At 43.2% G+C, this 24,072-nt stretch overlaps 1 protein-coding gene across 3 annotated transcripts in view; it reads left to right on the plus strand.

Annotated features, from left to right (window-relative positions):
- LOC147899642 (alpha/beta-Hydrolases superfamily protein) overlaps positions 1 to 24,072 on the plus strand; it is a 107,961-nt gene that overhangs the window by 68,063 nt on the left and 15,826 nt on the right. For all 3 annotated transcript variants that reach the window (XM_087378265.1, XM_087378264.1, XM_087378266.1), the window contains exons 7-12: positions 8,541 to 8,597; positions 8,749 to 8,816; positions 8,904 to 8,984; positions 19,003 to 19,080; positions 19,249 to 19,404; positions 20,770 to 20,922. In XM_087378265.1, the coding sequence (XP_087234391.1) occupies positions 8,541 to 8,597; positions 8,749 to 8,816; positions 8,904 to 8,984; positions 19,003 to 19,080; positions 19,249 to 19,404; positions 20,770 to 20,922 (593 nt within the window). The remainder of the gene's footprint in view (positions 1 to 8,540; positions 8,598 to 8,748; positions 8,817 to 8,903; positions 8,985 to 19,002; positions 19,081 to 19,248; positions 19,405 to 20,769; positions 20,923 to 24,072) is intronic.

The following is a 24,072-nucleotide window of genomic DNA, read 5'->3' on the forward strand; positions in this document are numbered from 1 at the left end:
TTTTATTTTGCATCCCGCATGCTTTTCCAGATCCCTTAGTTCCCTAGATGGTTCTACTTGCCACATGCCAATATTTTGAGGCCCTTTCTTGGTACACCATTTTTACCTCTCTTGGAGTACATTTATTACCTTTTCCCCTAAGCTTTTTTACACATATTTGGTGCCCCATCTTGGGTAACATTAGTGCTAGTCAATGGATCAATCAACTCTACCGATGCTGTACAAAGAAACAAAAACTCTTCCTGCATTTTTCGAACTTCCATTTACGGAAACTAACGGTCCTTGAGGCAAATCCTTTTCACCTCGCAAGACATATAGCATATCGTTCATTTTGAACTAATAAATGTGTCTTTTCCAATCTATGGCCGGATTCTTCTTAGAATGCCAAGCCTTTCCCAAGGCTATGTCTGCGTGAGCAATTCTGGTCATTTCAAAGTCAAGGCTCTCCGCATAGTCCTGAATCCGAAGCTCCAACTAGGTAACCCTTTGGTCCCATACTTCAGTTGAACTTCCATCTACCATCCTGAACGTATATGCATAGTTAGAGGGACTGGTCTTTAATTTCGGTTTCTTTACGAGCTTGGAGTTAATTACATTGTGTGTTGATGCTGAGTCAAACAACACAATGACATCATGATTGGCTACTTGCTCTTTCATCTTAATTAACTCCATATTGCTAAAGCCGTATACCCCGTTGCTACAAGCTTAGATAGGATATTATCCGGCGCACTGTTGATTAACTTAGCAATAGACACACACAATAACTCAGGTACCGACCTCTGAGATGATCCCGCTAGCTGAATCTGCATCTGTCTGGCTGTCGTACTGTGAGATCATCATCTCAAGCATCCGACGATCCTTGTTATGTGGATAATCTTTCCATTGATGAGGCTGAAGGCATCCAAAGCACAAGTCTTCTCTCCTCGCCTTCTCTTTTTGTTCTGGGGTCAAATAAGATTTTGACCAAGCGCATGCTGCCATTGGACTTACTTTTCTTTTCACCACTACGGTGATACTTGGCTTTAAAGGAGTCTCAGCCAAGCTTTGCTTGCTTGGCTTGGCCACTAGGCTGTGAGACACTCCCTTTACCAACCCACTTATTCTTAAACCCACTTTTTTGGGATACTCATATCAAGAGTCCCAGTTTGCACAAACCCACTTGGCTTGTTTCCTTTGGCATCCTCATAGTTGAAGACTATGGTGATTGCGTCATCTAGAGTGTTCGCGTACTTAACCTGAACTTCCATCTTGATTCTATCATTCAATCCAAAAATAAAGTCCTTTACTTGTACCGACTGAGAAAGAGGTTCATAAACCTTCATTACACATTCTCTAAATTTATCAATGTATTCAGCCACTGACAAATTTCTTTGACGAAGGTTTCTATACTGATCCCAGCTTGGGATGCTTCGTCAAAAGGTAAAAAATATTTTCTAAATTCATTCTTGAACCACTCCCAAGTAGTGGATGCCACACCATCCATTTACTATTTAATCCACCATCTATTCGACTGCCTCATTAAACATAGGGGTGGCCTCGTGGATTTTCTTCATGTCATTCTATGACATTAGAGCTACGGTCGGTCATCCGACCAAAATACTTTTCTGGCATATAATTGGCAATATCAGGTATGAACACTGGTTTCAGGCTCCATTGGAGCTTTTCCTTTATCTTCCCGAGATGGTCTTGTAGACATAATGTGAACCATTTTTATAAGTTCGGATTGCCTCAAATTTGCTTGCAGTTGCTAAGCCAAAATATATTGTAAGACATCCTCTAATAAAGCAATCCTACCTGATAGTATGTGGGCCGTTGGGCGCGACACCTGCTGTGTCGGCGGACTCCCAATTCCACAAGATCCATCTTGAAGCCTCTTCTTCAACCTCCATTGCTATAGCTTAGCCTTTGTCCACAAAGTATTAGGTTTTAAAAGATTTAATCCTATCTGGGTTGGTTGAAGTATAAAATTAAAAAAACATGGTCTCAAAACTGAAATTTTAAAGTGCATGTACCAACTTCAAATCCCCTTTCTATAGCGGCATAATCCAAATATTCACAATTGATCAAAAACCTCAACCATACATGCAATCTCAAATAACTCAAGTCCTAAGGGCAAAATGAACTAGCATATCTCACAACTAAATTTAAAAAGCATACAAATCTCCCTGGTCATTTATGTTTCTCCACCTTGTGCGGTATATGCTTTTCTACCTCTTGAATTGTGTGTCGCTTTCTTATAAGGTGGAAGCAGCCCGAGTGTTCTACTCACTGTACGGTGAAACAAACTCCCTGTGGAACAATCCTTAACTTAAAATATACATACATCCTACTTGGCACCTTATTCAAATCGAACCAAAATCTCTAGCAACAACCCCCCCTCCTGAACAGCCCGCAAACATATGTTGAATCTCTCTGTGGTCAACCAAGTCACTTCCCATGATACATCGTCAAAGCACCTCGTAGACCAGCCCACCACCCGCAACAATTGAGGTTCATCAATTAGCACCCAACGATTAGCTCATCATAACTTGTCAATACGAGACCTCCAACCAACAAATCAATGAAACCACATGCATGTAGACGGCAAAACACGGTGAAGTGGCTTAGCTTCTACGTCCAATTCGTGACTGGTCTCAAAAGAATCTCCCTATAGTTACATCACAACCACGATACTGAAGCTCGACACACAAATGAAATACCAACCGCCACCAGCTTATGTGCCCCCCATGAAATTAATCGTGACCTCTAGCAATTCGTCGTCAGCCCATCAAATTTCTATCTAAATGACCACGACATCATCTAGACACAACATACATAGTTTTTTCATAGAATCTCCAACTCAATTCATCTCTCAGGTGTTTGCCAACCTTGAACCACACGACGATCGTCAATACCCTGCTGCTCTGATACAAAATGAAACGAACAAGCAAACAAACGAAAGCAATCACGGGCGATGGCACACTCATGTTCCACCCAACCAACCTCTGGAAGCAAGCTTAATAAACATTACGTTCAGTTCCCTAGATGGTTCTACTTGCCACATGTCAATAGTTTGAGGCCCTTTCTTGGTACACCATTTTTACCCCTCTCTTGGAGTACATTTATTACATTTGCTCCTTGGCTTTTACACATACTTGGTGCACCTACACCCCTAGCCTTAGAACGACCTAGTCTACACCATTGTGCCCTCACCAAGGACCTTGGCATTGATTCCTTTAACCACATACTTGAAGCACAATGAAAAATAGTACAAAAGTTGGTCCTCTAAAGGAAAGCGTCGAGTGACCCTTCTGAGGTCATGTTATCTCGGCTTGAGCATAACACTTATGCCAAGAGAAAGATTATATTCTACACCGAGACGCATGAGAGTCGTGAGCAGGGACTACCCACAATCACGGGATACACTTGGGAGTCAACTTTCAGGAAGGAGACGATGATGGATAGTGGAATATGAGGTTTTGGAGGGGTAGCAGTCCTATTTATATCACACTTGAGGCTGCTTGTCTCTATGATGCGGAACAACATATGTGGATACATTCTAGCCACGTGACACACAACCGCTCTTCATTGCAATATGCTATTTTCCCCCAGTCACATTTTATGCTCATGAGTTCACTACAAGCCCTTATTGAGACAATATATGAGGAAATTGTGGAGTTTTTCAGAAAGGTAGAGGTTTTCAGAAAGGGAGAGGTGCTCCTCCTTGGTGACTTCAATGCATGCACGGGGAATAGAAAGGTGGTGTTGCTTGATTGAGTCAGATCCCCTCCGGGTGCCAAGGGTAGACCTAGTAGAGCTCGGGATAGTGAGACACTCAACGGATGCGCCACATGTGATAGTTATGGGAGGCATCTATTGGAGATGGGAGCGATGAACAACCTGATCATATGCAATGGTCTTCAGCAATGGTCGTTGTCTGGAGGGCTTACATGTTTCCCACATGGAAGGGCTTGATGGGTTCATTGACTTTTGTGACACGGGTATAGGATTTTATAGTTCTCCCCTTCTTGGCACCGGCCACTCATACTTGTCATTAGTGTCTTGATTACACTGCCAAACATAGTACATGATCCACCTGCCCCCACCCAGGTCTGATTACATTTGATGCAGTATGCATGAGCCACTTCTCCCACGGGTTAGCGACCCCCATGAGAGATGATGTAGACATTGCTCTTGCCTCAGACACATTAGTGTTAGTGATTTATGATGCTGCCACCAAATCTATAGTTTGTCCCTTAGTTGGGAAGATGCACAAAGCTCATGGTTTGATTATGAGTGCCGAGAGGTGAGATCCTACCTCATAGGGAAGTAGGCTTTGGGACATTTGACAAGATTTGAGGCACAATGGATTTCACGATGCCTGACGAAGAGGCAAGCGTTCCTCTCACATAGGATGGATGAGGTAATTCGATCTTTTCGTGGAAGCAATGCCACCTTTGGATGGGGGCTCTTATTCGAAGGGAAGCCACCTATACTTATCACATAACCAAATGTTTGGCACACCTATGCGACATCCTTCTATGACATCCCTGCTCAGGTATCACCCAATATGTTCGTTCTCCCAGACCCCCCACTTGCATTCCATTTACTCCACAAAATGTGAGAGCTGCATTACGCCGACTCCACAACCAAAGAGACCAGGACCATTAGGGGTTACAAACTAAGCACTTCGCCCATGGACAGGAGATCTTGGCCCCGATCCTTGCACAAATGTTCAATCATGCTGTATATCATGGCTTTCTCCCTCCTTGGAGTGCCACCACCATCATGCCGATACATGAAGCTAGAGATTCCATGGACACTAGGAACTACCACACTCTCATGGTTGGTCGTATATTGGCCAAGATCTATGGGTTGGTATATAGAGAGAGATCAGCTCCTACACAGAGACATATGGGCAGCGAGCGTTGGGACAAGCTGGTCTTAGGAGACAGCATTCCGCTCTGGATCATATCTTCACTTTGTGGGCAGTCATTGAGGAGGCGAGATCGACATCCCAATAAGTCTATGCCTGCTTTGTAGACTTTTGGAAGGCCTTTGACATAGTTCCACGAGCTCACATGATGAGACGACTATAGGAGATGCAGATTCTAGATGTCATGATGTAGGGGGTGGTGTCTCTATATGAGTCAGGCAGAGGGAGAGTATGTGCCCCTTGAGGCCTACCATGTTGGGTCAAGAGCACGATAGGGGTGAAGCAGGGATCCCCTATCTCAATCGACAATATTTGGGCTATATATTGATGAGATAACGACATTCATTGACTACCTAGGAGGTGAGGGATCATGGCTGACCGACTTAATGATATAGATTTTATTTTACGCAGATGACATAGTCTTATCTCCTTCACGGCGGCAGGCCTACAAAGACATCTAGATGGCCTGGAGGTGTTTTGCACAAAGAGAGATGTGACAATCAACCTTGGCAAGATCAAGGTTATGGTTTTTAACACCTCACGGCCGGCACTTCATCGACATAGTTTCACCTACAGAGGAGAGCTTGTGGAGATTGTACAGTCCTACACCTACTTAGGGGCAATCTTTGCGAGGCCAGTCTTCATGACGATGACCCGTGCAGCTAGGGGATGCCTTACACAAGGGCATGGAGCACTAGCTCCGACTAGAGTGACAATGCTTTTAGGCACATTTTCAGGATCCCCCGATGAAGGGGTGGCTATTTGACATGTTGGTAAGGACAATAGCCATGTACGCAGCACCTTTTTGGGAGTGCCACCTAACTGTGAATGAGTGGTGATGTTTTGAGAGGCTGTAGGTTACTATGGGATCCGGGATGATCGGGAACAACAAGCCTTTTGTCCCCCACCAGATTATACAGGTAGAGTTTGCCATGACACCACTCGAGATTGATGCCATTTTTCATATTGTCACCTATTTTCATAGGGTGTGGTCTTTACCTAGAGGGAGGCTACTGAGGGTGGCGCTGGAGTCATTTATACGACTAGCTAAGAGTGGGGTTCACATGGCATGGTATGCACGCATTTCTAGATGGTTTGATAGGCAGGGTATTCAAATGGATCGTCTCCCCCCCTTTTAAGGACAACTTAGATGCTCCTAATCCCTTGGTTCCATGAGATGAAATCAACCATATTATACAGCTGAACGTAATATAGCTTTACACATCATGGACTTGGGGAGGGGACCAAGAGTTTCCCACCAAGATCCAGTACTATCGCGACCATTTCTTGAGAGTGTCAAAGGATGGAGTGATCATCAGACTCAACACCTGGAGGACAAACGAGTACACCCAGGGAGCAGCGGATTTGTAGATTGTGCACTTTGGGGGAGCTAGAGATAGAGGAGCATTTCCTATGTATCCGTCCGACTCTACTATGAGATTTGAGGATGCTATCATTGCCTCTTCCTAGGAGGGACATGGCTTTGGGCCTCTCTCCCGACTGATTCACTTCTAGGACCAGGTCTGCGTTGGGCTCTATTTGATGGATATGAGGCGACATAGAGAGATCCTTCTACATCAGATCACAAAGCAGAAGAGAATATTGGTAGACAGAGCTCAACGACACGTCAGAGATTTCCACACATTCAAGTCTGCTCATGTCGGGGTAGAGCATGGATTAGTAAGATTAGACAATGACGACGAGGGACATAGCCAGAGATGCAGGAGCCACACATGATGCAAAGATGGACCATTGCACGCACTATGGAGGTTCAGTCCATCACAGCTCTACTCAGTGGAGACCATCTGACTAGACGTGTCACTACTATCAATATGGCCCCCAAGATACTGAGATCTCGGAGACCATGCCCTCCCACCATAGCTTGAGATGACTAGACACACTCAGATACAATATAGCTTTGCAGCTCATAGGAGAGCTAATAGGGCATCTTGCTATGTCTTTTGACTCCGATTCTAAGTCTGAGTCTAGCTCTTTGTCCCTAGTTTTGGAACTTCATTTTGTGTTTTGTATTTTTGAATTTAATTTAGTACAGTACTTAGCAAAGGGTCTTAGTGAGCCCTTTGCCTCAGCCCATGATGGCTTGTATGAGCATGTATTACTCTGATATTGTACTTGTCTCATAGGCCCACGAGGCCTCCTAAAGACGTTAATACATCTTTCTTTGTTTCTTTCTCATAAACCCAGGAGGCCTTCCAAAGATATTAATACAACTCTCTCTCTCTCTCTCTCTCAGATGCTCTATGCACTCCCAAGAGATGCCTTGTCCACTCCCTCGACTCTCTGGTACTTAGATGTAGTAGTCACCCTTTTTTTGTTATACTTTGTCTCATAGGCCCTTGAGGTCTCTTGAAGATGTCTCTCTCTCTCTCTCTCTCTCTCTCTCTCTCTCCATCTCCACAGACAGCCATCAGCATTCTATCTCTGACCTCATACCAGTACAGCCCCACCCACCACCGGGTGCATCATGACCTCCCCTTTGGGGCGGGCCTCAACTCATGTATCTATTGTATCTGACCAGACTTCGCATTGGATCTGATTTGATATGATGATAATGATGATGTTATGACTAAATAGTACTGATGATATTATGACTATGTAGTACTTAGCATTTAGCATGGGTGATGATGTTTGTTTAGTAGCTAGCTCCTCCCTTTCAGCTTATTGTGTCAGGTTTCTCACAGTCTCATGATCCATCGGTCTTCGGAAGACTTTGATAAACTTTCTTTCTTTCTCCCTCGCTCTTTCTCCCTTTATTTTTCTCATCTTGCGTATCTTCTTCTTCTTCCTTTTTCTTGTTGTAGTTTTTTGTTGTTTGGGTTGCGATTTTGAGCTTTAAAGTGGAAAAAGAAAACTGAGTATAGAGCTTAGTAAGCATTGGATTTACCCAAGAGATTTTGAAATCCTTCGAAACCCATATGGCAGTTTATTTTTGGATAATGATGAGAGTATAAGTGTAGCTTTTCTTATTATGTTATGTTTCTTTTTTCTGTTTACCTTTGCTGTGTTTCATGTCTCTTCTAAAGCCACTTCTTCCTTCTGTCTCTTTTTCTCTCTCCTCTCCCCCCCCCGCCCCTTTTTCTCATTGTTTTCTCATTCATTATATATGTGACACCCATCACGGCATACATTTAAATCTGTCAGATGCCTATGATTCAGTTCATACACAAGTGGGACACTATAAACCCTTCAAACTACAGGACAATTACGATTGGGCATGCCATGGCTAAGCTGTGGGGAATAACACTCTAAACCCTTCAAACTATAGGACACTTGTGATAGGGCAGGTCATGGCTAAACTGTGGGGAATCTTTCAGAGTCATGGGATTCAAGGGAAAAGGTTACATAAGCTTATCACAAAATTTTCTTCTTAGCTTCTGAGTTCGTTAACGACTCTTCTCATCACCTATTTTGTCCCTTCACTAGTTCAACAATCTTCTAATTTAATTTATAGGTTTGTCTTTCTTCCTCTGACTTTCCCTTTAGTTCCCTGTCCAGCTCCGCTCTTCCATCAGTACCAAGGATTGCTGTAGTGTTATATCTCAAAAATTCGTTGAGTCTAAATAGTTTGTCCTGAATAAGATAATTGTGTTATTTTTGTTTCCAGGATTCGGATTTTCAGATAAACCTCAACCAAACTATGGTTTTAACTACACGATTGAAGGTCAGTGGCTTGGTTTGTATCTTCTAGAAACCGGGTAATACATTCTTTAAAAATCAATGAGAATTTTTCCAAATTCTCTATACAGATGTTGAGGGTATATATGGGCAATATCATCTTTCTTTATTGATTGGAAGACTTTATTGTATCACAGAATATGTAACAGCATTGGCTTTGTTGATACAATCTCTTGGCCTCAAAAATATAAGTATTGTGAGCCAGGTAATTACTTCACCAGTTTATGTCATAACCAATGGTTATCAGAATATCATTTAAGGTAGCCTGATTAGCAGCTACAAATTTGTGCAGGGTTTTTCTGCACCGATAGTTGGAAAATTCGCAGGCATGAACCAGGACAAAGTAGATCGCTTGGTGTTTCTAAATCCCCCTGTAAGTGCTGGGTATTATTTTGTGAATGAGAATTTAGTCAATCTAGCAATATGGTAAGTTGTGCTTTTTAAAAGCTTCTGTTTGGTCTACCTGTTCACCTCAAATACCATTTTCCTACCCATAAGGTACATTGATGTGACGATTTTACTATCATACAATTTTATTTCGGCCTTTTGAAGCTCTGTCTGAGATTGCATTTAATATTGAGTGGCTAAAACTAAAATGATAATACCCTTCATTGATGAGATGGTATTGTAGAGATCCTTCTTAGCTTTTTGACTCACTTCCTGACCTGAATGGAGTGCTTTTCTTTCCTCCCAATGTATTGGCTTGATATCCTGTCTTCACTTTTTTCCACAATTCATGATTTGGAACAACACATCATCTTTACCATGCCGAATCATCAGTTAAACTTCCTCGATGACATTATCAAGGTTGATAGACTTCCTTAGATGGCTACTAGGGCGCTGTGCAAACCAGACCCTTGCTTCACAGGGTTCTTGGCTCAATGTGTACAAGAACCCTTGAGTAGCTGCAAGGAGCTGTTTATGTGGACCATACAACCCTTCGGACACCTCTATCCAATGATAAAAGTAAAATATGCATGGGGGCCAGGCCCTGCAAAGCCATTCATGATGCTCAGATGTCTTGCAAGAACCTTCCTAAACTTGATGTTAGATAGGGAGCAAGGTGTAGATAATGTTGACCTGTATGGTCACTAGGATGGCCGCATGTCAAGTTTGCTAACCACACACTACAAGGCTGGAGCAGGCAACCTTGATATGTCAGGTGGCGATGCTAGCTATGGTCTCCTGAATGTCATCCTCAAAGGCAAGAGAGGGATTTTGGGCTCACTCGAGCGATCTTATGCCAGATCACTGATTAGATAAGTTGGGTGCAGGCCGTTAATCAAACTGAAAAACCTTCTCCCTCTATTATAGCCAGCCTACCATCCCCCAATACACCACCCTGGGACTCTTGACAGGTGTGCAAGTACTGCTCTCAAAGACAAGTATTGAGGTGGTTGAGCTGGCCACTTTCACTCTTTTTGCACACCTCGGATCAGTGTGCCCCTTACTGAATGAGACTTGGAACTGGGGAGATTGGACGTCTATCACCGAGCGCCTCCAATCTGGACGTCTATCACTGAGTGCCTCCTTCTCTACCAACCATTAAGACCCACTAACATGGAATCTCAGCTAGAAGCCCATTTGTGCTCTGGATTTATTAAAAGAGCATGGTTTCAAGTTATAGTCTCCAGTTGACCGAAATTAGAACAGACAATGCCGGTTTTGTCTCGCTCTTTCACTCTCAAGGAAACCCCTATCATGGAGAAGCGGCCATACCAATTTGTAGGAAGGGAGGGATCTAGGGTGGGCTCCTCTTGCCACTTTGACGAGTGCCTGTTGGCTTTTGTTAGGTCAAAAAGTCACTGGGCTCTCTATTCCAAGGCCAAAATTGCAATTTGCTCCATGCTACCAAAGGAATGAGATGGCCTATGTCCTATCATGCCCAACTGATACTTTGAGGTCCAATGATGCCTGAGGTTAGATCATGAACCTATGGTTGCTGCTCCATTTCCTTTATGCATTGTTGGATGAACTCAGACGTATTGAGCATGGGTGGCAATGTTGTTCCAATTACTTCCAAGGCTCTATGCCTAGAGTGAAGCCATGAATAATGAACTTGCCCAATAAGTTTGTGCTCTCCTTGTTTGGTTCAATGATCCTCAACCCTTCCTCCACCTATGTTAGAATTAGTGTTGGCAATGCCAATGTTGCCCAATTGTCGTGGGTCCCATCCAAACCTTGATAGAGGAAGTGTCAGACACTTCATCTCTTGGTCCACTATCAAAGACTCTATTCTTCCTCTCTTGGATCTCTAAGGACTACGTTGACACAGATCATGGGCGATGGCATTCAATTGTTCCACCCAGCCTGCTCTCGTGGATCACACACATTCAAATTCATTTCGTTCCTTTTATTTTTCATGCTTATCCACGAGACCCTCACTTCCCTAGATAGTTCTCCTTGCCAAATGTCATCATTTTAGCCTCTCCACTTGGTGCACCTTTTTACCCCTCTCTTGGGGCACATTAAAAACCACTTGCCCCTTGGCATTATTGCAGATTTAGGTGCACCTAGGCCTTAGCACTCAGAACTACCTAGTCAATGCCATATCACCCTCACCTAGGACCTTGGCAGTTACTTCTCTTGACCATTTCAATTACGCACATTAACTATTACAAAACTTGGTCATCTAAGAGAAAATGCCCACCGATCTTTCCGAGGTCATGCTATCTCGGCTAGAGCATAACATTCCTTCCCTCTTCAAGCATCAGCGTCCTCGATGATGAAATCTGGGAATACTCTTCGTAATTGATATACGGATTCCGAGGTAGCTTCCGATAGAGGCTGACCATGCCATGCAACCAACACCGTGGGTATCTTCCGATTTCGTATTTGCATTGCTCCTCGGTCCAGGATTCTTGTTGGCTTGCGCCTTGCAATATCCTCTATCTCCTGAAACAAAACCACACCTTCGATTAGTGAGTCACCTGTATGCAAAAATTTCTTTAAGCGCGAAACATGAAAAACCGGGTGCACCTTACACCCCTGTGGCAATTCTTAGTTATAGGCTACACTGCCTATTCTCTTTAGAATTAACCACGGCCCATAGTATCGAGGTGATAACTTAGCACACTCTCCTGAAGTCAACGACTTCAAGTGCGAAGGAACTCTGAGAAAAACTTTTTCTCCTTCCTTAAATACTCTTATAGATCGATTTTCATCCGCATACACCTTGGCTCTATCCATAGCCTGGCGGATATTAGCTCTCGCAAGTGCTAGCATCTCCCGCATCTGCACTACAAAGTTCGCGGCACTAGGCACTTTCTGAGGTACTCCAACTATAGTTGGATTGGTTGGTATATAACCATAGTTCAGTTCAAACGGACTGAACCCGGTAGAGGAATGTTTCCTATCATTGTAGGCAAACTCCAACAATGGCAACCACTTGTCCCATGTATGTTGCCTCAATGACACATATGCCCTCAGCATATCCTCTAAAGTTTGATTGACTCTCTCCGTCTGACCATCCGTCTCAGGATGATCCCCACTACTCATTCCCAACTCAGTCCTTAGTGTCTCAAATACCGCTGTCCAAAAATGACCGGTAAATCTGACATCTCAGTCTGACACTATGGATCTAGGCAATCCATGCAGACGAAATATATGTCTGATGAACAAATCCGCCACTTGCGGGGCACTAACAGACTCTCTAGTCGGAATGAAGTGAGCCATCTTGGTTAGACGATCAACCACCACAAGGATAGAATCATACCCTCCTTGTGTCGTAGGCAGTCCTACAATAAAGTCCATGGAAATGCTCTTCCACTTACTTAGTGGTACTTCCAAGGGCTGTAAAAGTCCGGGTGGCTTCACCCGCTCGGCCTTACTTGACACGAGAAACACCATGTCACATATTCATGAATATGCTTTTTCATCTTTGGCCAAAAGAAATCTCGGTTCACGAGATCATATGTCTTCTCGACTCCTTGCACTGTCGAATGACTCTCTGCCTGAGATCATTCTGACCAGGTACTACAACCTTGCCATTTCTAACTAGCATACCATCCCTTATGGTATATCTTGCATAAGTTTGGCCTTTTCTGGATGCCAGGTCATCGTTTTCATTTTCCCCGGGTTTTAACACATGAGCTTTAGGCCACAAGCGCGCAACGCGGTCAGACTGTGAGGGATTGGCCAAGTTAGTATCGCAGCCACTTTCTTTGGATCCATTTCTACCCCCTGTGGAGTAATTATGAACCCTAAATATTCAAACCTAACCATACACAGTATAGTTTTCTTCTTATTCACATAAAGACTGGCTTTCCTCAAAGTACTGAAACACTATCCTTAAGTGTTCACGATGCTCAGTAATACTTTTAGTGAATATCAGGATATCGTCAATAAAATGTACTACGAACTTTCCGATATACGGACGTAGTAAATCGTTCATAAGCATGACGAAGGTTGCTGGAGCATTGGTAAGTCCGAAGGGCATTACCAAAAACTCATAATGACCAAATCTGCTTCTGAAAGCGGTTTTATGCACATCCTTAGCTCTAATCCGGATTTGATGGTAGCTGCACTTAAGATCTATCTTGCTGAAAATCACGGCTCCATGTAATGCATCTAGCAAATCATCAATCCGAGACATCGGATACCTATGCTTAACAGTGATATTATTCAATGCTCTGTAATCTATACAGAGGCGAAACGTATCATCCTTTTTCTTCTTTAATATCACTGGCGAAGCAAAAGGTGAGAAACTTGGTTGAATCTGCCCCAACTTGAGGTATTCTTCCAGTTGTCTACGCACCTCCGCCTCTTCAGCAAAACTCATCCTATAGGGAGGTCTATTTACAGGTTCTGCCCCCAGGATCAGTTCAATCTTATGTTGAACTTTCCGCTCTGGAGGTAACCCATAAGGTAGTTCATCCCTAAAACATTCAGAGAACTCCTTTGTTATAAGATTAGCCAGCTTGGCCATCTCCCCACTTTGCGTAACATCAGTGCTAGCCGAAGAACCATCAACCGGCTCTACCGATGCTGTGCAAAGGAATAAAAACTCTACTTGAGCTTTTCTGATTTCCATCACGGAAACCAACGGTCCCTGAGGTATATCTTTTTCACCTCGCAAGACATAAAGCACATCATTCATGTTGAATTGATATACGTGCTTTTTCCAATCAATGGCTGGATTCTTCTTAGAATGCCATGCCATACCCAGGGCTATATCTGCATGAGCAAGCTTGGTTATTTCAAAATCAAGACATAGTCCTGAATCCAAAGCTCCAACTAAGTAACCCTTTGGTCCCATACTTCAGTTGAACTTCCATCTGCCATTCTGACTGTATACGCATTGTCAAATGGACTTGTTTTTAACTTCAGGCTCTTCACAAGCTTGGAGTTAATCACATTGTGAGTTGACGCCGAGTCAAACAACACAATGACATCATGACTGGCCACTTGCCCTTTCATTTTAATTAACTCTGTATCATTAAAGGCCGTATACCCCGTTGCTGCGGGCTTAGATAGGATGTTATTAGGTGCACTCGTCACTAACTTAGCAACAGATACACATAACAAACAAGGTACTAACCTCTGAGAAGGTCCCGCCAGTTGCATCTGCATATGTTCCGCATTGGGACTCTCCTGCATTTCCACGTCGCATTCAGATATTATCATATTAGCCGTGCGACGGTCTTTATTCAGTGGACAATCCTTCCACTGATGTCGCTGAAGGCAGCCGAAGCACAATCCTTCTTTTCTAGCTTTCTCTTTTTGTTCAGGGGTCAACGAGGACTTTGACCAAGCCCGGGCTGCCATTGGAGTTATTTTCCTTTTCACCCCAATGGTGGTACTTGTTTTTACTGGTCTCTCAATTGGCTTCACCTGCTTGGTTTGGCCACTTGGCTGCAAGACACTTGTCTTTGAAACCCATTTCCTCTGAAATCCCTCTTTTCTCGGGTGCTCATACTGAGTCCCTGCCTGCACAAATCCATCAGATCTGCCTCTGGCATCCTCATAGTTCAGGGCTACTGCAATAGATTCATCTAATGTAGTCACATACTTAGCCCGAACTTCCATTTTGATCTTGTCGTTCAGTCCATAGATATAGTCTTTTAACTGAACCGACATAGGGAGAGGGTCTGTTATTTTCATGACACATTCCGTGAATTTGTCAGTGTACTCTGCCACTGACAGACTCCTCTGACGAAGATTTCTATAAGCATCCCAAGCTCGGGAGTCTTCATCAAGTGGGAGAAAGTGTTTCTTGAATTCAGCTTTAAACCCTTCCCAGGTGGTAGGAGCAACTTGATCCTTCTGTTGCTTTATCCACCATCTATCCGCTGCCTCAATAAACAGGTGTGTGGCCTCACGGATTTCTTTAGATCGGATCTAATTTCACAAATGGCGAAGGCTTCTTCCCACTTGTGTAACCAAACCTCGATCACATCAGAGCTGCGCTCGGTCATCCGACCAGTACTTCTCCGGTCTATAATTAGCGATATTGGGCACTTTGACCCTTGCGCGCTCTAATGAATGTATACTGGGCTCTGGCTCTGCTGGAGCTTTGCCCTTATCAATTCTCGACGGTCTAGCCGACAAGGCTTGTACCATCTCCCTTATCTCATTTTGACCAGCATTCACTTGAAGCTGCTGATTCATAATCTGCTGTAAAGCATCTTCTAATATCGAAATCCTACCAATCAAAGTAGGTGCTGCATGATGTGACATCTGTTGTGTAGACTGCACTCTAGACTCACTAGGATTCACCCTAGAATTCTGCCCTTCTGCCTCCATAGTTTCACAATGGAAATTGGTTTTTTTTTTTTTTTCCAAATCTTTTCTTTCTTCTTTTCTCACACGAAAACTCCAAAAGTACAGCACTTCAAAATCCCTTTCTGTACAGGAACAACTACTGCAAACTGAAAACCTGAAACATATATATATATAAGAGAAAAGATGCTCCCTGGTTGTCTTCGAAGGATGTTCGCAACGATCCCGGCTGCTCAGCGTCAATCGTTCACAGCATACTCAATTTTGATGTTCATATGCAGGTCGTGATGTCTATAATCTTTTCTCCAAATTGTTTTTTTTTTTCAAAGGCGTCAACACGTATCTACTTTTGTTTTTACAGCTTACAGTCAAGTATATGCCGTTCAACCAAAACTTACGTCAACTCACCAGCGACGGCCTAATCCTGTAAGACCGCGCACGATCTGGAACTTAATCTGCGCCTACGTTTTTTTTTTTCAGCGACCATCCGTCCCAAGTTATTGCAACCTTTGCGTCCTCTGCGCTCAAGCCCCGATTGAGACAACATCGTCAACCTTGACGACCTCCATCGCAGTAGTCCAACGCCCACGATTTCATAGGCCAATTGCACGTCAGCGCGTTACGGGACCCCCAGGTCACCCCGCTAGCCTTCTACGTTGACAGTCCGGAACGCCATCGATCAGGCGTCGCGAGCAGCTCCGTCATAGCAGAACACCAACAAAAATTTGGCCGTCCACTTGGGGCACATTCACACACAGCTTCCGTCTCTCGTCCCTTGCTCTCTCAACGCAGCTCTGATACCAACTGTCAGACACTTCATCTCTTGGTCCACTATCAAAGACTCTATTCTTCCTCTCTTGGATCTCTAAGGACTACGTTGACACAGATCACGGGCGATGGCATTCAATTGTTTCACCCAGCTTGCTCTCGTGGATCACACACATTCAAATTTATTTCGTTCCTTTTATTTTTCATGCTTATCCACGAGACCCTCACTTCCCTAGATAGTTCTCCTTGCCAAATGTCATCATTTTAGCCTCTCGACTTGGTGCACCTTTTTACCCCTCTCTTGGGGCACATTAAAAACCACTTGCCCCTTGGCATTATTGCAGATTTAGGTGCACCTAGGCCTTAGCACTCAGAACTACCTAGTCAATGCCATATCACCCTCACCTAGGACCTTGGCAGTTACTTCTCTTGGCCATTTCAATTACGCACATTAACTATTACAAAACTTGGTCATCTAAGAGAAAATGCCCACCGATCTTTTCGAGGTCATGCTATCTCGGCTAGAGCATAACAGGAAGTTCCATACTAATCTTTGGAGTTGGCCATGATCTAGTCAAACAATTTCAAATAGAAGAGGTCAGGTGTCCACATCCCATCTTTAGAGGCAGTTAAGGGGAATCTAGTGAGTGTACTTTTGTTTTGCCAAGAGCTCTATTGATATCTACATCGGGTGAGGGTAGGCAAGGGTGATTGTAGCTCCATGGAACTAGTCACTAGAACTCCTAGGGATAGGTTGATGGAAAACCCATCTTAATGGTCATGGGTTTGTGGGCAAAGTGGGGGGGGGGATGATCAGAATAATGTGGGTAGGTGGAATGGCTCCTTCACAAGCCTACATTTTGGCCTTGCGATGGATGTATTTTCCTTTCTTCTTCCCTACAACCAAACTAGATCTCTCCATCTCAGAGATTTCTTTAGGGTCTTTCGTGATGGGTGGGGTTTGGGAACCCAAGCCGGATTCTATGATCGCCCTCTATGTCCCTCCTTACAAGGTGGGGATGAACAAAGTTAAGCAAGCATCAGCCAAATGACTAAAGCCTCGATACTCTCAAAAGAGAGGTGTTTATAAAAAATGAACATAAATTAAAAGAGGGTGTTGTAGTTGGAGATATCTCAAAAGATAATCTAAAAAGAGAGAATATTGTAGCTAGAGACACCTACTTTGACTTCTGAAAATCTATCCTCCAAAGTGAGTCAAGGCCGTCGATAGAGGGATCTTCATGAATTTGCCAAAATATGTATTGGAAACCATGATGTTGTGGTGCTTTTGTGGAAGATTTGGGGCCAAACTCTTGAAAAAGGCATGGAATGTTCTGTGCTTGTCTATCTGTCCTCGACTATGAAGTATACCAGGAAAGTATGAGACCAAGTGACCGAGGTACAAGGGTCCTATGGTTGGTTCTTAGTGAGGTATAAGAATATTTGTGAGAAATGAACAGAAAGAGAGACAGACTCAGAGAGAGAGAGAGAGAGAGAGAGAGTGAGCTGTTGTTCTGCAAACTGGTTACTAAACTAACCAGTTCAAACAACATGGCTAGAGAAGATGAACTAAAAATAGAGGAATCTATTATCTATGATGAGAACTAAGTTAGAGAAGGTCAACTCTAAGATTACTCATGGAACATTAGCAGGTATTACTAACACTTGTGAGAAATGGGGAAGGAAGAGACTACCATTTTATAGCTATGAGTTCATTGCTCGAAAACATCTTGACGTACTCAGAATAAAATCATTTGAAAAAAAACCTCAACGGCATAAAAACTAGCACGAACAAAAGAGAGTATTGGATTTGAAGGCAGCAGAATGACAAATCACAATAAGCAAAGAAATCACCTCCATATTCTGCTATGTCCATCTCACAAATAGTGGCCATTACAAACAAACTGTATCTCTTTTAACTTCAAATACTTCAAAGCACTATAATAGAGATCTAGACATGCACTTCCAAGGTGGTAATGTGACCTTTTATAGACAAGTAGGCACGCCCAAAATCCACCAAAATAGCAGATACTTCAATAACCTACTCTCTAGAAAGATCCCTCGACCACCTCTCCTTAATACGCTAAACATTGTGTGATATACAACCAATCAACACACAACATTGTTACATTCTAGAAGACTCTGAAGAGGAGGAAGGCTCCTCGTCCATAGATGGTAACGTGTTGGATGTGTCTTCCCCCGAGGACAAGGGTCGCTTGAAACTAATCCCTAACCTGTTTACCAGTGGTGCCATCACTACTTTGTCCTAGAGTTCCTTGACTGACGAGCTCTCAACCAATGAGGTGAGAACGGGTTTCAAGAGCAATGGAAGTCAAAGGAGATTCTATGAGAGCCCCACTTGCCAGACCAAGGGTCACCGCACAAAGCCCCTCACAAAACCAGGAAAAATTAAACCCCTCTCCCCCCATTTGGCAAGAGAGGACATAGGCTTAAGGAAAGGGGAAGCTGGGGAAGACCAGCAGTCCAGGAGCCGCCCAGAGGGAAGGTTTTTTGGGGGAAGGGAGGGATAACCAGAGGGGTTCCGCAGTCCTAAAGACCGAGGTGAATAAGGGGGAGGAAGGAGGTGGAAGGACAATACAGAAAAAGGGAGGACAAGTGGTCCCAATGGGAGGGGGGGGGGGTGTGTAGGCTAGAAGAAGGGGGGCAATTAAGGGCAGAAACAAGCGATAGGGGGGTGGAAAGAGCCATTAGGAAGCTGAGAGAGGGAACTGGGATTGAGCATACCATGGCATGTCTTCCCACTAAAATACTTCCAAGTATTTTGAAGTTATGTTTTCTATCACCCAGTGCTTGAAACATCGCAGCTAGGTTAGGCCTCCAATATATACTTTTCCCAGTCATAATTGTGACCTTTCATTGTGCAATGTGTTTACTTTTTGAAGGTTACAGGACAGCATGCTAAGCTTCCGTCGGCATTGTCAATTTTTACCAATTTCATACTTGGTGAAATATTTGCCCAGGTGACAAACACTACGAGTTCTACTTGTTTATGAATCACAGCATAATATTATTTTAAGCATATTGTGACAGATGCATAGACTATCTAATCAGTGTTTGCTATAATTTTTGTGGTAGTGCATGGTTCTTTGGGATTGAAACTCGTGTCGATTCTACATGTCAAAGTACAGGATCCTCTCAGGGCCAGTGAGAAACCACTAAATGAATGTGGGCCTTACATGCTAGATGAGGAAGATGCTATGGTCTACAGAAGGCCCTACCTTACTTCGGGGTCTGCTGGGTTTGCTCTCACTGCCATCAGCAAATCACTGAAAAAGGAGCTGAAGGTGCTTTATTTTTAAACCAATGTACCCTTTGTTGTTTCCATCGCCTGTGATTGATCAAGCCTGGAAAGACAGTAATTGTTGTCCTTTTGTTGGAAACGATACAAACAGTTGATGTTTATATGTATACATTTCATATGGGGCAACAGTACTCACAAAACAGCAGATAAGAATTTCAGGCTTGTAAAATCGAGTTAATGTTATAAGTTTTCTTTCAGCCTTTCTTCCCTGTCGGATAATAATTTTCCAGATTCTCAGTTGTTATAGTGATTATCCAAGTCAGTAATCCTGCATATAACCTCTCTTGAAACATAAGGATTCCATTATGCAGGTGACATTCTATGTAGGGGATGCCCTTGCCCATACAAAGTGGACTTGCTCTGATCTCCAATTTACCTTAGCATATGTTCCCATGAAAAATCTAGGACAGTTTTCCCTTGCTATGATCTCCAAGTTCCCCTTTGCATTTGTTTGAGTGAAGATACTAGCACAGTTATTTCTCTTGATAAGAGGGTGGGAAAATCATTCCTTAAGCAGTGGTCTTCGTGCTTAGAAGCCTCTGCCACAGGTATGATTTTCTAGACTTTTAGCATATTTCTGGGTTTCTAAGGTAATCAATACTCAATAGGGGACAAGCTTAAATTTAGACTCACTATATGTTTCTCAGGAACCCTGCATATTTAACCTTTGTATGGCTCTCGTGTTTGTTCTTTTTTATTATGTAACAGTGGATGCAAGAAGCTTTGACGTTCTAAATAGAAACATCCCTCAAATCTATGAGTGCACTGAAAGACAGTGGATGCAAGAAGCTTGATGTTAATTGAACCATCCCTCAAAGCTACTAATACATTAAAAACCTGTGATTTAGAGGGTTTTTCTCAACAGAGGCCTTTCTAGGTTTGTAATGTTAAGCTATGGAGCAGTACATCTGCTTCTAATGTCAAATTGAAGGCTTTACCAACATTATCAGTAGGTTCAAAGATAGTAGGTGAATTTTTTGTACTATATCTCTGCTGCACTGTCACTGAGATAGTTGCCTCAAGCAGTTATGGTTGCATGCTTGTCACAGCATTCTTGGCTTGCTCCCCCTGTCACTGACTCTGGTGCCCTCCTCGCCACAAACCCCCCCACTTAAAAGTAAAAAACTCTGACAAGGGGCATCCTCACTCAGGTTGTAAGCTAAAAATCAAATCAAGTTTCCCCATGTATAACATACTTGATTGGAGAGATACGAGCACTTATGTCTTTCGTCATAATACAGTTTTGAGACAAATACCAAATTGAGTAACACGTATCATATTTAGACGAGGGCGTGACACTTTTGTCATGGATTTGTCTCTAAATAATCGGCTTTGGGTGATTTCACAGGAATCGATTGGCATGTTGAGGAAAACTCTGTCAAATGATGACTGGAAAAAGCGGGCCTCTATCATTTGGGGCCTGAAAGACAGATGGTTGGATTTCACAGGTGTGGCAGAATTCACAAGCTCGGCTAATCTGCATCTCGTGCAACTTCCTGAGGTATGATGCATCTACAGAAAGCCGTGCTTAAGCACAGAGCTGGATACAAACTTGTAATTTTCTTTCAAATATGCTAAATGCAACAATAGGTACCTCATAGTTTCTAAATGCCCTTTTATGCTGCTGTATGTAGTCTTTTCGCCTGCCCATAGGAAGGCCTTAGTGAAGATGTGTGATAAGAAAGGAAAAATAGGTATTTTTTAGCATTTCTTTTTATTTTAAGGTGATTGGTCCATGTGTGCTTCAGTAAATTATTCATAGGCTGTTGTAAGGGGCTTTCAATGCATGCATTCACTGACTCCGTCTTCTTTGGCCTGCCCTCTCCCCCCCCCTCCTCTCTCTCTCTCTCTCTCTCTCTCTCTCTCTCTCTCTCTCTTCAGTACAGTGCTTGAGCTCATGGGCAGAAGAAGCCCAGAAACGGGCCACTGGACAAGCAGGCTTTCGCAAGGAACACAGGACAGCAGATCACCTCATTACATTGAGAGTTCTCATGGATGAGAGTAGACTAAGAGGACGTACTCTATTCTGTTGCTTTGTCGATCTCAAGAAAGCATTTGACACAGTCCCGAGAGGAGGATTATGGAAAAGAATGCAAGAAATAGGAGTCCCCTTGGCCTTAAGAGTAGGCATTTCTCGGATCTATGAGAAAGTACTATGCCGACTCAAGCAATCACAGGGCATGTTAGATGTTTTTGAGAGCAATATGGGAGTGAAACAAGGCTGCCCTTTATTACCCACCCTGTTTGGCATATGCATTGATCAACTGGAAGAACTCATCAATGAGTTTGTAGCGAAAGAAGGGTTGCAAGGACCGCAACTGGGATTATGGACAGTGCTACTGTTACTATACGTAGATGATGTGGTTCTCTTTGCATACAACCCGGACTCTATGCCCAAACTACTAAAGGTGCTCAAGACTTTTTGCAGTGAAAGTGGGCTACAAGTGAATGTAGGAAAAACAAAGATGATGGCAATATATACCAATCAGCCCGAGCATCCTCCTGAGATCACTTTTGATGGACAGATTATTGAATTTGTCAGTGCCTTCAAGTATTTGGAGATTGACATCCCGGCGGATCATAGATGGTGGCAATGCATACACAGAAGGTTGGATACTGGTTGGGGGAAATACTACCAGTTTGAGAATGACTGCAGGCACACTGACACCAGGAATTGGAAAATTCGAAATGTATTGTTTGATGCATATGTAGTGCAGACAGTGTTATATGGAGTGGAAGTATGGGGAGGCAATATTTCAGCATCTACATGGAATGAGATTGAAAAAATGCAGAAAGAATTTCTATGCAGGCACCTTGGTGTCAAACCCACTACCCCATACTCAGTGCGTCTATTGGAAACAGGTAGGAGGCCGATCGAATTTCATGCATTGATCAAAGTTATGCAATATTTGCTAGAGGTGCAGCAAATGCCACCAGATAGACTACCTTACAGAGCATGGACTGCCAGCACAAAGCTTCAAAAGAACCACAAAGTAAGATCATTTGTACAGGGTGGGCAACAGACATAAGGAAATGGTTCAGCCGATGGAAAGTAGATGCATACTTGACCATGCCACCTGAAAAGGTGACCATGCAAGAATTTCAAATGTCCCTACTGAGCACTTTGCTGACCCACTGGTTAACAATGAAAAGAGAACAAAGCTGGAGTATTATCAAGACAACATAAACCCTTCATGTTGGTCTACATACATGTCCATGGAGGCCTCTGCTCAGCCCTACATTAGCACACCTATTCCCCTTCTCTATTGCAGAAATATAGCCCCAAGTTTCACACTAGATCTCATACGCTTGCTATCGAGAGGGGAGCTTGGATGCATCAGCCCAGACATGCCAGATTTTGTACTCTTTGCGACTTGTAGTCAGTTGAGATGGAGGCACATGTAGCTTTACAGTTCCCTCGATATGCACATATCAGGGAGGACTACCAGTAGATACTGGAGGACTCCGCTCAGTTGACATCAGTTCTCTCTATTGCCTCTCCGGCAATGTTGGGATCTTTTGTCACCCGTCTTTTTACATGTCGTCAGGAACTCCTATATTGAGATGGTCCCATGGGTCATTTTGAGGAGACTTTCTTTACATTGTATTGAGATGGTCCCATGGGTCATTTTTGGTCCCCCGTGGACGTTAATAACTTCTACTTCTACTTCTACTTCTCTTCTTCTTCTTCTTCTATCTAGGTAGGCCATATGAATGAAATTCATCTTGTTTCTTTTTGTGGCAAGCATTACACTGTTAGGCTCTTGAGATTGTAAAATTGACAAGAAAAAATGCATGATGGGTTCTAGCAATCTCTGGATATGTAACATAGATTGTCATTCGAGTATAGATTGTTCAGCACAATATTAAGCAACTTATTAACATGATGGATAAACTTTTTGTTTATGCCAGAAAACGGGCATAACACTTGTCCAATGCAGCTCTATAACCATAAAAAAGCATACTCCTTCAATGAGGTAGGTACACTTCTACTTCTTTGCTTGTGGGTCGAAAATTACGCCCTATACATGCTACTTTATGTAGCCCACAAATCCATAGGAGACAACGTGGCCCCTATCCCTCGTCCCTTTTTCCCCTTTCTTGGTTTGTGCTTACATATTGATATTTGCATGTTGGGCCATTTAAGATTCCTATGGCTTTTCCCTGATGTTGCAGCCATCTTCTCTGACAGAAAATCGATGAGCCAAGATGGCTCCACCTCATAGAGAGTCCTTAAGAAAGAAAAGGTTGAAAGGGGGAGGAGTGGGGGCCTTGTATAAGAGTTCTTAAATACTATCAGACTTCATCAAAAGCTTTCCAGGATTTCATCATCATGATGATCACAGACCTGAAAAACTTACAGCTGTTCACGAGTGGGCTGTTTTTTTGGCAGTCCCAAACATGCATCATGTGCATTACATGGTGCTCATCCAATGACCACATAGAACAATCATTTGAAAGGGCATCTGCCATAGCTTGTTGCTGCAAATACATATCACCATCTTGAGCACATACTGGTTATGAACTGGCTGCTCATCACAACGGGCTTGCTGCTTATCCAAAGGCATATCGTCTCTACTATGAAGAGATGTGCTAACACATAATTGCTTTGTTCAACATTGGCTGACTGATTTGCGTTTATGGAAGTGTC

The sequence above is a fragment of the Dipteris shenzhenensis genome, chromosome 8, assembly GCF_047967505.1.
Source record: "Dipteris shenzhenensis isolate YYH24624 ecotype China chromosome 8, Dip_SZ_1.0, whole genome shotgun sequence".
Lineage (NCBI taxonomy): Eukaryota > Viridiplantae > Streptophyta > Polypodiopsida > Gleicheniales > Dipteridaceae > Dipteris > Dipteris shenzhenensis.